The 12,542-nt window shown below is 39.6% G+C and overlaps 1 protein-coding gene and 2 long non-coding RNA genes across 12 annotated transcripts in view; 1 reads left to right on the top strand and 2 right to left on the bottom strand.

The window, feature by feature from the left end:
- The window catches only part of LOC113173819 (mitogen-activated protein kinase kinase kinase kinase 4-like), a 67,382-nt gene that overhangs the window by 52,937 nt on the left and 1,903 nt on the right, over positions 1-12,542 (top strand). For all 3 annotated transcript variants that reach the window (XM_026377399.1, XM_026377398.1, XM_026377397.1), the window contains 13 exons: positions 939-1,099; positions 1,298-1,395; positions 2,045-2,223; positions 2,312-2,429; positions 3,026-3,370; positions 4,293-4,407; positions 5,287-5,454; positions 5,777-5,920; positions 9,646-9,780; positions 11,071-11,171; positions 11,426-11,575; positions 11,758-11,917; positions 12,106-12,245. In XM_026377399.1, the coding sequence (XP_026233184.1) occupies positions 939-1,099; positions 1,298-1,395; positions 2,045-2,223; positions 2,312-2,429; positions 3,026-3,370; positions 4,293-4,407; positions 5,287-5,454; positions 5,777-5,920; positions 9,646-9,780; positions 11,071-11,171; positions 11,426-11,575; positions 11,758-11,917; positions 12,106-12,245 (2,014 nt within the window). The remainder of the gene's footprint in view (positions 1-938; positions 1,100-1,297; positions 1,396-2,044; positions 2,224-2,311; positions 2,430-3,025; positions 3,371-4,292; positions 4,408-5,286; positions 5,455-5,776; positions 5,921-9,645; positions 9,781-11,070; positions 11,172-11,425; positions 11,576-11,757; positions 11,918-12,105; positions 12,246-12,542) is intronic.
- LOC113173829 lies at positions 965-2,050 on the bottom strand. Its single transcript, XR_003299844.1, has 3 exons — positions 1,801-2,050; positions 1,283-1,342; positions 965-1,097 (listed from the first exon to the last, which is right to left on the bottom strand). It is a non-coding gene; the product is annotated as an uncharacterized LOC113173829 (long non-coding RNA).
- Positions 2,306-12,542, bottom strand: part of LOC113173827 — a 60,033-nt gene continuing 49,796 nt past the window's right edge. For 2 of the 8 annotated variants that reach the window (XR_003299838.1, XR_003299837.2), the window contains exons 6-8: positions 11,413-11,567; positions 8,810-8,857; positions 5,807-5,944 (exon numbers count right to left, since the gene is read on the bottom strand). This is a non-coding gene — a long non-coding RNA (uncharacterized LOC113173827). Of the gene's footprint in view, positions 2,437-3,378; positions 3,463-5,788; positions 5,945-8,809; positions 8,858-11,412; positions 11,568-12,542 lie in introns of those variants that run through there. The other 6 variants (XR_003299840.1, XR_003299839.1, XR_003299841.1 and 3 more) reach the window with 6 other exon arrangements.

Here is a 12,542-nt window from a genome sequence, read left to right as displayed (position 1 = left end):
GCATCAAGAACATTGGGCAGATGAACTGGATTCTGGAGATGTACAGCTCCAGGCCGAGGATACCTGCAGAAAAGTACAGAGAGAGGGAGACAGAGAGGAGGAAACACAACTAAAAGAGAGAGAAGACACAAAGTTAATGACGTATTATATTATGTGCAACTGTATAAAAAAAGTAATTTGCTGCCTTCAAGAGAGTAGTCAAAGTGCTGTGGACCAGTGTTCAGGCTATGTTTTCAACTATTTAATTAAATTGACATGAAAAAGAATGACTTCTTAAAAGACTGGGCGGAATAACAAACACTTATCTTGTGAGATGGAGCTAATACACAGAAATGCATTCAGTGCTCTCACTGTCTCTGCTGCTGTAGTCTTTGTCTGTGAATTTGTGTAGGAGGATTTACATAATAGCGCTAGCTGTCTAACCTTGTGATACTTCTTTACTTATGTGTGGAAGTGTGTGCTCACAGGCACATGCACAGTTTTCTATTTCCAAACCACAAACCTTCTCATTAGATTTTCTGTCATTTCTCTCTTCCTCTAACTCAGTGCAGTGTTGCTCTAGAATATGATATACTGTGTTTTGTACTGTACTTATTTTGCATTTTTGTGCTCCTCAAAGTTGAACAGTAAACAACATAAACATACATTTAATCTCTGCATTTCCCACTGTAGAATAGCTTTGTATATGAATAGACAATACATATACATAAGCATATTCTGTGCCAAATACATTTTAACATATTGAATATTTGTCCAGAATATTTAGCCTCTTACACCTTGGATCTAAAAATATGACTTTTTTTTTTTGGCAGAAAGTAAAAAATATCTTTTCAAATCAAACCAGAAAATACTGAAGATGCAGCAGCTCTTTTGCATCCCTCTATCAACAGCGACTTAATCTATGACTTTCTTGACTCTGGTGTGTGTTGGCTCTGCAGTGCGGCAGAGCCTCGGCTGCTGTGGGAGCGAGTGGAGAAACTAGTTCCAAGACCAATCAGTAACACTGGCAGCGGAGGCTCCAGTTCCTCCAGTAGTTCCAGTAACTCCAGCTCTCAGCCTGGTTCTCACTGTGGCTCTGGAGAGAGGTTCAGGGCCCGCTGTGAGTTCACACATATACACACACTTTAACAAATCAGCACTTCAACACACGCAGGAGGATGAAATTACCCCTTAAATAATCAAAAGAAAACAAGCCACATAAACACACAAACAGTACATACATATCTGAATTTGTCTAGTTTTTCCAAGAACATCACTTTTTAGTGTAAACTGACTGTGTCACCTCCACCTCCTTCAGCCTCTTCCAAATCAGAGGGCTCGCCCCTCCAACGGCCAGAGAATGCTGGGAAAAAAACAGAAGAGAGGAGGGACTTGGTCAGGCCGAACAGACCAGCGGTGAGAGCGGACTAGCCGGCACTGTAGCTCACTAGCTGGGATAGAACTAGAACTGTGTGCATATGGTGGCTTTGGGTTGGAGTGTGCAAGATTTTCTCCTTTTTCTCCCTGTTTGTCATGTGTATTATTAATTAGCTCCTTCCTTTGAATTGTGTTATGTGACCTACTCCTTATACGAATTTGTGATAAAGCTTGTGAGTGGTTTTCTTTGGATCGTTGCATTGAGCTCACTGGCTGGTGGGTTTCCTGCACTTTTATCACTTGCTTTCTCTCTCTGCCCGGATGGCGGCCATCTTAACTCATGCCTTCTCCTTCTCTAACCTTAAAGAATGTACTTTTCTTCTCTATTTTTCATCCTTGCAGCTAATAATTGTCTCATTATTGGAATTAATCTACTAACCTTACCTGCAGTAATGTGGAATCAGCTGTACAACAGTCATCCCTCTCCTTGCTTCATCTTCGGCTTTGCTCTTACGGTGGCTTCTCATTGGCTGGCTTTCCAGATTAACCATTCTTCTTTTCTATCAGCTTTCCGTTTCCTGTAATACCTGAAAATCTTATAAAGCATCTTAACTAACAATTCACAAATAAAATGTCAAGATGAAATTAAGTTGACCCATGCTTTGCCTTTCATCCCCTCGCCCCGTAGGATCTGACGGCTCTGGCTAAGGAGCTGCGTGCAGTGGATGACGTCCGCCCACCAAATAAGGTGACAGACTATTCCTCATCCAGTGAAGACTCAGACACCACTGATGAAGATGATGACGAAGAGGTGGATCAAGAGGCAGGTGAAGAGTCGACATCTGGCCCAGAGGACTCCAGAGCTGTGTATGTACAAAGTTTGACCTCCGGTCTCTCTTTAGTATTTATTTAAACTAAGGTGTTTGTGTTGAAGAGCTCTTCTTCTCTCCTGCAGCTCTTCTAGGCTAAGCAATGGAGAGACGGAGTCAGTGAAAACCATGATCGTTCACGATGAAGGCGAGAGCGATGCAGGCTCAACGCCCTGCAAAGACAGCACGCTGATCGTCAGACAGGTACTGGCTGAAAAGAAAAGATGACAAAAACCATCAACTTCAGTCAGTCAATGCAACACATACTTTTAGTTGTTCTGGTGTATTACCCCTACTGTTTTTCCATTTCGTTTGCATGTTGTGTTGATCATTTTTTGTTCTTGCACTCGTTGCAGCTGGTAGAAAGGAGCTCAGTGTTACATCAGTGTAGAAACACAGTGTAGAGTAATAAAGACCCCCAGCTAGAGGTTTATGATGATATTAAAAATATATTCAGGTGATGTTACATGTTTAATCTATTTAGGACAATTACGTGGAAAAGAAAAAAAAAAACAATTCAACAGTTGATACATTATCAGTCGTCAGTAGTAGTAGTAGTAGTAGTAGTAGTAAGTACTAGAAAAACGCAAAAGGTATTTTTTCTAGTACCAATAAACGCCAAAATGAAAAGAGTAAGTAAAGTCTCTTATCATATAATTGGAAACTAACAAGAGTTTTGTTTCTGCCTGTAGAATAGCCACTGTAGTTTACCTTTTGCTCTAGCAAACACCTTCCCTTCACCCGAACTGATCAGGAACACATCTAGACCCAAAGTCGTCTACCCCTCTTTCTACTTTCAGAGTGCAGGTGATAACAGAAAGCGTCCAGGCCCTGGCCCGGGCCAAACCCAGACCCCTGGTCTGCTTGCAGGCTTTACCCCAAGCCCTGGCTCAACACCAGGCCCGGGCCTCGGCCAGCATACCCCAAACCCCCACCATCATCACCATCACCACCATCACCTCACACAGCACTTGGAAAGGAACGGCTTTGCTGGCCGCATCCACCACCTCCCAGACTTGATCCAGCAGAGCCATCATTCCACCCCCTCCTCCTCTGCATCCAACTCCCCTTCCTCTTCCAGCCTTGCCAGCCCCTCCTCCATGTCCCCCCAGAGTCCCCTGGACAAGCTCGGCATCCTCACAGAGGTATGTCCCCCAGCTCCAGCACAGACACCTCCTTGTGGCTGCTATTTCTTGTGTAATCTTATGAAACTAAGGAGCCAAAGTAGGTTCATCACCTGGGGACACAGTAGAAGTCAGTGATGTATATTTCTATTTAAAAACAAGTGGTAATATGCTGATGGTGTTTCCACATGTCTTGTACAGCTCTTGTACTTATTTGTGTCCTAAAGTGGCACCCTCTGCTGGTCACCATTGACACTGGTGGAAACCGTTTTATTTTATACTTATTGCACTGTTAAGTCTTGTGCAGAGAACTGGTCTTGTTGGTGGAGGGTTGCATTTTAGGATCCATTTGGACATACAGCTGGAAAATATTGAGTTTATAGGCTTATGTGTTTTGGTTAACAGTCTAAAAAAAAAACTTTGGAGGAAGGATTTACATCTTTAAGCTTATCGCCCCTTAAGGAGTTTTGTAATCTTTTTCTCTGACATTTTTCCTCTGTGGCTAGTCTTGATTTTACAAGCATTCCTAAACATCTAATCTCATTTTATTTCTTGATGTTGCCCATTTTCAGCAAACCAGTTACATTCTTGCATTCCCCAGGCAATAGATCATAGTGAATAGGGCAGTTAGGAGAGCAACGGCAAGTACATTTCCCATGGAAGTATTTAATTTTCCCCCCCTTTGTGTTCTTTTTGTCAACAGCAGTCCATATATTTTACCATCCAATATTGTTTATGCTTTTTCCACAGAATTTTTTTATAATTTGAACCTCTGTCTAGTGTTATTTGCATGCAACACATGCAGAAAAAACGCCTGCTTGCTTGCCTGACTGTATTGTCTCTACATCAGTTTGCATGTGTACACATCTGATGCAGTTTATGATCTTTCAAAAACATTCAGTCCTATTCTATCACCACTGAGACTTATTCTGCCTCTCTGTAGAGCCAGTCCAGTAACAACATGCAGAAACACAAGTCGTCTTCTTCCTTCACTCCGTTCATTGACCCACGCCTCCTCCAAGTTTCTCCATCCACTGGCAGTGCCCTCAACAATGTTGGTACGTCCTTCCTCTCAGTGGCAACTGGGAAAAACTAGACTGCCTCGTATTTGGCTATAACACGGTTTTATAATCATAATGTACAAAACATTTAAGTTTCTTGTTAATTCTGACCAAACAGATTCTTAGAGAGAACAACATGAAGAATACCTTCAGTTACTTTTAATAACAACCTAAAAGCAGTTTGTTAGCGTGGACTCCTCACCTCAGCGAGGTAATGGAGCTTATTAGCTGCAGCAGTTACAGTTCTTATAATGTCAGCTCTCCTGTTTTGGGAAATCGTAAAGCCAGATCTTTCCAGTTTTAGAGCCTGAGCCATTACCTCACCTGATGCAGCTGGTAACCAGCAACTGACCCCTGTTAGTGCACTCGATTGTTCAGTCTGCATTTAATTAATGATCTGATGAGTTTAGATTTTCCTAGAAATGTCTGATGTCCAGAGGGCAAATTGAGAGAGGCAGAGAGAAGCAGTGGTCCACTTTCTGAAACGGATATTATAAAATAATAATGCCATGGCTAAAGAAGCATTCTGAGTCTGTGCAGTTTATGTAGCCCAATTTATGTCAAAAAGATGCTTTATCATATCAGTCACACTGCTGCTAAGAGTTTAGTGTCCTACAAACTCAAACATGAAGGAAAGTTGGACAAACAATTGTCCCTGAACTTCAGATAACCTCCACTTCTTAAAGTTTTGAGTAGATAATTTGCTTCAATAATTTCCTCAGAGCGTTTTATGACGGTCAATCCTGTGCTTACAATTAACTAAGGCAAATTAATAGATTCCACATGCTTTTAGATGCTGACCATTTGACTCTATCCTGCTCTGTAAAGTCTACAGCCTACATTGTCCTACCTAAGCCCTTCCCTCTGACCTCTTAGGCTACAGCAACGACGCTCGGCTTGCAGAGGCACTGAGGGCTGACCCATCTCGGAAGGGCTCTGTGGTCAACGTCAACCCAGTCAACACACGCCCACAGAGCGATACACCAGAGATCCGTAAATACAAGAAGAGGTTTAACTCTGAGATCCTATGTGCTGCACTCTGGGGTAAGAAAACACAAACCTCAGTAAACGAGTAGCCTCTTAACTGTGACATAACCATTAGCAAATGATAAAACAACTACCACCATTTAAGACTGCTATATAATTTTTTATAACTAATTTAATAGATCTGCTATATTATGAATTTGTTTGGAAAATTATGTGCTATTGTATATTCAGTGTCTTTAGAGTTGTGGCTACAGAGGTCTTCACCACCTGATGGCAGCAAAGCCTTCATAAAGCTCGTCTATCTCACATGTCCGCCTAGTGGATTTGAATAGCACTCTTGAGTGATGTTGGTATCCTAAATGTATGTGCTCACGTGTAGGAGTGAACCTACTCGTGGGAACAGAGAGCGGTCTGATGCTGTTGGATCGCAGCGGTCAGGGGAAAGTCTACCCTCTAATAAACCGACGGCGCTTCCAGCAGATGGACGTCCTGGAGGGACTCAACGTCTTAGTCACTATATCGGGTACATATACTGGTCTTTCTATAGCTGTGAAGAAAGTAATTGACATAATGCATTATTAGCCCCTCACATTAACTTAAAACATCAAAACTAAATACTGAATCCCAACCTTTACCCTTAAGACCACTACAAGATTTTCCTTTTCCTTGAACCAGATTCTAATTATGATACAGCTTGGGGGTGTGCATACACAGACATCACATAGATGCACTAAAACACATTGTTGGATTTGGCTGATAAATGGGTGTGACTGGTTGGTAAACAGGATCAAGATCAAGGATGGGACATAAATAACATATACAGTAAGGTCCACAAGTATCTGGACAGTTTTTATAATTTGTCTTCTTACACCACTACAATGGATTTGAAATAAAACAATCAAAATGTGATAAAAGTGTAGACAGTTTTCCAAAAATATGGCATTTAGCAATTAGAGCCACTTTAAGCAAAGTACATCCATTTTTCAGGGGCTCAAAAGTATTTGGAAGTTTAAGTAACAATTTTAAATGTAGCATAATTTATAATAAACTTAGCGTCAATGACTGTTTGTCATTCTGGAGCCCATGGACGTCACCTAATTCTGAGTTTCCTACCTGCAGATGCTTTGCTAGGCCTTCACTGCAACCACCTATAGCTGCTTATTTGAGTGTTTCTGCTTTCAGTTTTTTTTTTATCAGTAGCTGTAAAGCTGCTCTGTTGGGATGAGATCAGGGGACTGACTTGGCCATTCAGGTGCTTTTGCAGTTGTGTTTAGGGTCATTATCCATCTGCACTATGAAGCATTTTCAGTTTTGTAGCATTTGGCTGAATGTGAAAAAAGAATACAGTGAGAGTACAGTGAGCTTATTCTGTTAGCAGGTATACATACCCATGTCATAACACTGCCTCCAACATATTTGACACATGATGTGGTATGCTTTGAATCGTCAACTGTTCCTTTCCTTCTCCATAATTTTCTCTTTCAATCATTCAGGTACAAGTTATTCTTGGATTCATCAGTCCAAACAATCTTATTTTTAGATGTTTTACAGCAAAGTGTAATTGCCTGTTCTTGAATGTTACCAGTGGTTTGTACCTTGTTGGAAACCCCCTGTGTTTACATTCATGAGGTTAAATGTAGGAACGTTTCACCAAGTAACAGATTCTGCAAACATACACTTTACTTCCATGGTCTTCCAGGCCTTTTGATGTTTTTGAGCTCACTAGTGCTTTTGTGCTTTTTTTTAGAATGGTTCCAACTGTTGATTTGGCCATCTATCTTGCCAGCTTAATAACCAACAGAACATTTTTCTGCTTCATTTGTTTTAAAGTAACAAGAAATTAACTCATCAGTCAAATCCAAATACTTTTGAGTGGCTTAAAATGTCTGTACTGTATTTTTGTGAAACCTCTTAAAACAATGCTGAAAGTCTTTACTTTTATCACATCTTGATTATTATATTTCAAATCTATTTTGGATGCGTAGAAATATCAAAAACAGAAAAACTGTTATTGTCCAAATACTTATGCACCTAACTGTACATATAGTGCCCAAATTGTGCATCCACTTTACGTTTCACACGCATGCACAGTCAGCAAAACTAAACTGCAAGTGTGCTGACTGTGCATGTTCTAGCCAGACACTTGTTTTGTTCACTTTTCATTTATCATCCGTGCCTCGGGTCTTACGTAATTGCATTCTTGCAGATTTCATTTATATGTCTGCATATGCATACACCTGATTGTAGAAAGAATATAAGCAACTTTACTTGAGGGCAAGCAAAAACCATGAATGGGCCCTCACTTAAAGTTCCTACTGTACAGTCCACCCAGATTCTGGGCTGCACATTGACATTTGCAGCATTAACTAACCTACACTTAATTCTGACCTCCACATTAAAAGCAAAACTAAACCCGCAGCACTTTAGCAGAAGTTGAGAGGACTTGTCAAAGTTCCTCAAAACAATTGTTTTACATTTTATGCATCCAAATAGTCCCACAAGAACAACCAACATGAAAAAGTAAAATAAGAAACTAACAGTAAACAGGGTTATTAGAAGTTAATGTGCATATAGTAATAATGTAGTTATAGTTATCATGAAACTGAAAAACTATTTCACTTCTGTTTATTCTGCTGTGCCTGCTCATAACAATAGTACAACACCACACTGTCAAGTGTGTGTTCTGTCTGGTCTACTTCTGTTCCTGGCACACATCTGCAGAAACACACAGGAGATGCCACATCCTATATTCTCAGAAAAAAAATGTTTGTGTGTCTGTTGTTGCATAAATATTTATTACAAAGTTTGGTTCCAAGATTTCTCATATTAACACAGCATCTACAAATTTTACTTCTCCTCTTTCTCAATTTCACGCACACAAAAAGCCAGTGCAGTCTTAAGTGTCACAACTGATATTTAAAGCCAAAGGATATTGCATAAATCTCTGCTCTGTGAAATCACGTCATGTGTGTGTACAACATGTAATGCTGACACACACTTCAGTATTCCAACATGGAAGGAAACGACACAGAGAAACGGATGTCAATATTCTTCCATGAAACTGCTTTGCAGCATACAAAAATATGCGTCATGGAAAGTTGTACTACCTCCGTGTAAAAGGCTGACAAAATAATTTGCAAGACTACTCAGGAAACACTGTGCATCTCGCAAAATCTCATTTTATGTAATCAAATTACTAGACAGTGTAAACACAGCCTTGCATATGAAACTGCTTTTTTCTTTACTTTTTTAAAATGTATCCAGCGATTCTCATAAAATTATGGAAATGCTGGCAATACAGCAATAATGAGCTGCCTCTATCATAAGAGTAGAACCAAATTCCAACATAAAGATGCATAAATAAGGTTGTTTTGTTTTGAGACGTGAAAGTAAAAAAAAGTAAAGTATTTACATCATTTGTCCTAGGGCCGGTGATCGGGTCCTCAATTATCCTTTTAATCTAGAATGTGATTGGAGACCAAAAAAATGATTAGACATAGTTTAGAAAGATACACACTACACACAGTCCAACACAGTGTCAGGACAACTCCTTAATAAATGATATATTTTCATTTAGCAGACGCTTTTATCCAAAGCGACTTACAAGTGAGGAACAAGGCAAGCAAACAAAATCTAAGTCAAGGATAAATCAATTTAATTAGTAATGTGCTGTACATGCATACTTGTGCTTTTACATTTACACAATAGTATTCATTTCTTAGGGTTAAGTAAAATAAAATCTCATTTAGGTTTTTACCCACTTTACCACTGACTGAAAAGGTTTTCTACTTGTACAGTAGAATAATGCACCACTGGCAATTTATTTTGTCTACATGTCTGAAAAACAAACACAGAGGACACAGTGTTCCTTTGCATGTTGTTTTGTCCCCACACTGAGAATCACCAACTTCCTAAAAAAAAATATAAAAAAAAATAAAAGGCTTTTAAGATGTGAAATTGATTATTTCCCTGATGTATTACTGCAGCAGTAATTCTGACACTATCATTCAGTCACACGTCAAATTTAAAACAGAGAATAATTTTTAGCTAAAATCAAATCTCAGCAGCAATTAAGGTTCACTTGTTAAAGTCTGGAGAGATGAAAACCTGTAGTAAGATGAATAACAATGTGAGACCAACATATTTCAGCTTGTAGCCTTTATCAGATTCTGCAACCACAAACAATACAGAAATTAAATATTAATCTTGAGAAAATAAATTTGACTTGGTCTTATCATTTTCTATCAGGGAAGAAGAACAAGCTCCGTGTGTACTACCTGTCCTGGCTGAGGAACAAGATCCTGCATAATGACCCCGAGGTAGAGAAGAAACAAGGGTGGACCACTGTGGGAGACCTGGAGGGCTGCGTGCACTACAAAGTTGGTAGGTTACAGGTTTTCACGGGCTATTTTTAAATAGCATTTATGCGCATAAATGCTATCGTTATGTGCATAAATGCTGTATTTCTAATACAGCTGAATCACATAATACATCTGAAATGCTTTTGACAGCTAGTTTTTTAGCAAGAAAACAATGGTATTTGTTCAGCTAACCATCATGGACTTATGAATGTATATTTACAGGCAACCAAGTCATTGATACTGATGGTAGGAAAACCCTGGGTTAAGTAATGATTCATTGAGCATAACCAAATTTATGTCTAACTACTGTCAGAATGTTGGTAATCGTACTGCATCTGAGAAAAGGCAGGCACTTCCTTTTTGCTGACGATGACTTACCCAGCGCTCATGGGAAATAGGGGACTTTCAGAAGTCCAGAGTCTAGACCACATTAGTGACATTTACATGTAAACCTGGAAATAATCGCAAAACCTGAGAATTTAGAAATACAAAAAGTTATGCCATAAAATATGAGACATATTTATGATCCGCACAATTTCAATGTCATCACAGATCCAGAATTTGCAAATTAAAGAATAAAACACCAAACAGAAAAGGTACTGCAGTCTAGTAGTGGCCTCAGAAGTTGAATAACACTCTCTAAACCACTTCTCATGAAGAAAAACAAGGCCAAATGCTTGGGTCAGCTTTTAGGTAGTATTGTTTTTTTTCTGTATGGCTGGCTGATTCTGGTCACAACTAATCCAGTTTTAGCATTTTCAATTAGCTATGCACTTCTCCTTTCATAACCTTTAGTCCAGCCATGAATTGATGCTGAGAAAGTCCCTCTTTGCTTAGAATAACTGTGTGACCTCTGACACTTTCACTTGCCATGTTTTCCAGTATCACAAAGCAATGTACTACTGGAAGTTTGAAGCACACTCTTAACACATCCTTAAGTTTGAATGCTTGCGTTTCTAAACCCAGGTATTCTGAAGTTCCAACATTATTAGTTTTAGTTGTAGCAGGAAATACAATCATGCATAAAATTCTAAGATAAAGTTCTAAAATTCAGTTTAAGTTAATTTTATTGAAGTTAGTGAAAATTAGTTACTGAAAAATATGAGCCTCGGTGGTACCATGTACCAGCAAGAAATGTGACAAATATCCTAGTCTTTTTTTTTTTTTTTTACCTGTCAGATGAGACCAGTTTAACTAACACAAATAATCAACTGACTAAAATTATTTTGCTTTACAGCTGATGGTGGTTTAACAGCTTTATGCCGATTATACTTGCATATTTTTAACGTTTGTCCTTTAATTTTTGTCACAGTGAAATATGAGAGGATCAAGTTTTTAGTTCTGGCACTGAAGAACTCAGTGGAAGTCTATGCCTGGGCCCCCAAGCCGTACCATAAGTTCATGGCCTTCAAGGTGAGTCATTGACCAGGTTATATTGACATCTGTTGCCAAGGCGTCTTTGCCAATTTTGGCAATGACAAAACATTTTTATATATTTATGTATCTGGGTTGTATTATGTAAACTACAAATTTGTTAAAAAACTGCACAGTTTGCTGCCAACACTGATAATCTCTGCAAATGTTTACTGATCTACTGATCAAACATCTCCTGCCTGATTGAACAAGAGAGGAAAAAAACACTTGTTTTTCTGACCTTTGTCCTTTAGTCTTTTGGTGACTTAGTGCACAAGCCCCTGCTGGTCGATCTAACTGTGGAGGAAGGTCAGAGGCTAAAGGTCATCTATGGGTCATGCTCAGGCTTCCACGCTGTGGATGTCGACTCCGGGGCCGTCTACGACATCTACCTGCCTACACACGTAAAGACACACACAAACATAATTATACATACATCTTACTTATCTGCATGTTTCAGTTCTTCACAATAATTACATTTATAGTAAGAATTTCTTAGACTGAAATAAAAGTCACACAGTCACAGAAGACAGATGTCTGAAAGAAAGCCATCCCCCTACAACATGTGAGTGTTGTGCCCTTGCAGATCCAGACCAGTATCCAGTCTCATGCCATTATCATCCTGCCTAACACGGACGGCATCGAGCTGCTAGTGTGCTACGAGGATGAGGGTGTTTATGTTAACACCTATGGACGCATTACCAAGGACGTGGTGCTCCAGTGGGGGGAGATGCCCACTTCAGTGGGTGAGTAACGGGGGTAAAAGCAACACCCCTCACTTACACAACTTGCACTGATCATTTGGCCTGCTGCTGCAGAGGAACCACGTACGTTTGAAAAGGCTGTCTAGTCAGTTAAGGAAGATTTCAAACCCTCGAGTGTCTTTAAATTTGGCATTTTATGGACATCATTTAACTTAAATATCTCTCTGCAGCCTATATTCGCTCCAACCAGATCATGGGCTGGGGAGAGAAGGCCATAGAGATCCGCTCTGTGGAGACCGGGCATCTGGATGGTGTTTTCATGCACAAGAGAGCCCAGAGACTCAAGTTCCTCTGTGAACGAAATGACAAGGTGAGACCTCCATGTACATGTTCAACATCAAATGATCTTAAGATGGAATAAGTAACGTACCAGTACTTATATCAGTGACTGTTCTTCACATGATGATTCTTGCAAACTATAATATATGAAATATTTAAACAATCCACTACACAAAAAAAGCATTTGTTTGTTTCTGATGAGTGACTATTAGACATTGCTGCAGGGGAGCTGAGAGGACACATAGGAACCTGTCATAGTCAGTTGCCATTCAAATTGAATTGGAACAGTTGCTTCAGTCTGTTGCCGAGAGGTTCTTTAAGTTTCAGT

The sequence above is a fragment of the Anabas testudineus genome, chromosome 21, assembly GCF_900324465.2.
Source record: "Anabas testudineus chromosome 21, fAnaTes1.2, whole genome shotgun sequence".
In the NCBI taxonomy this organism is placed as follows: domain Eukaryota; kingdom Metazoa; phylum Chordata; class Actinopteri; order Anabantiformes; family Anabantidae; genus Anabas; species Anabas testudineus.
Note: the sequence above shows the minus strand (reverse complement) of the source record. Positions and strands in the feature narration are given on the sequence as shown.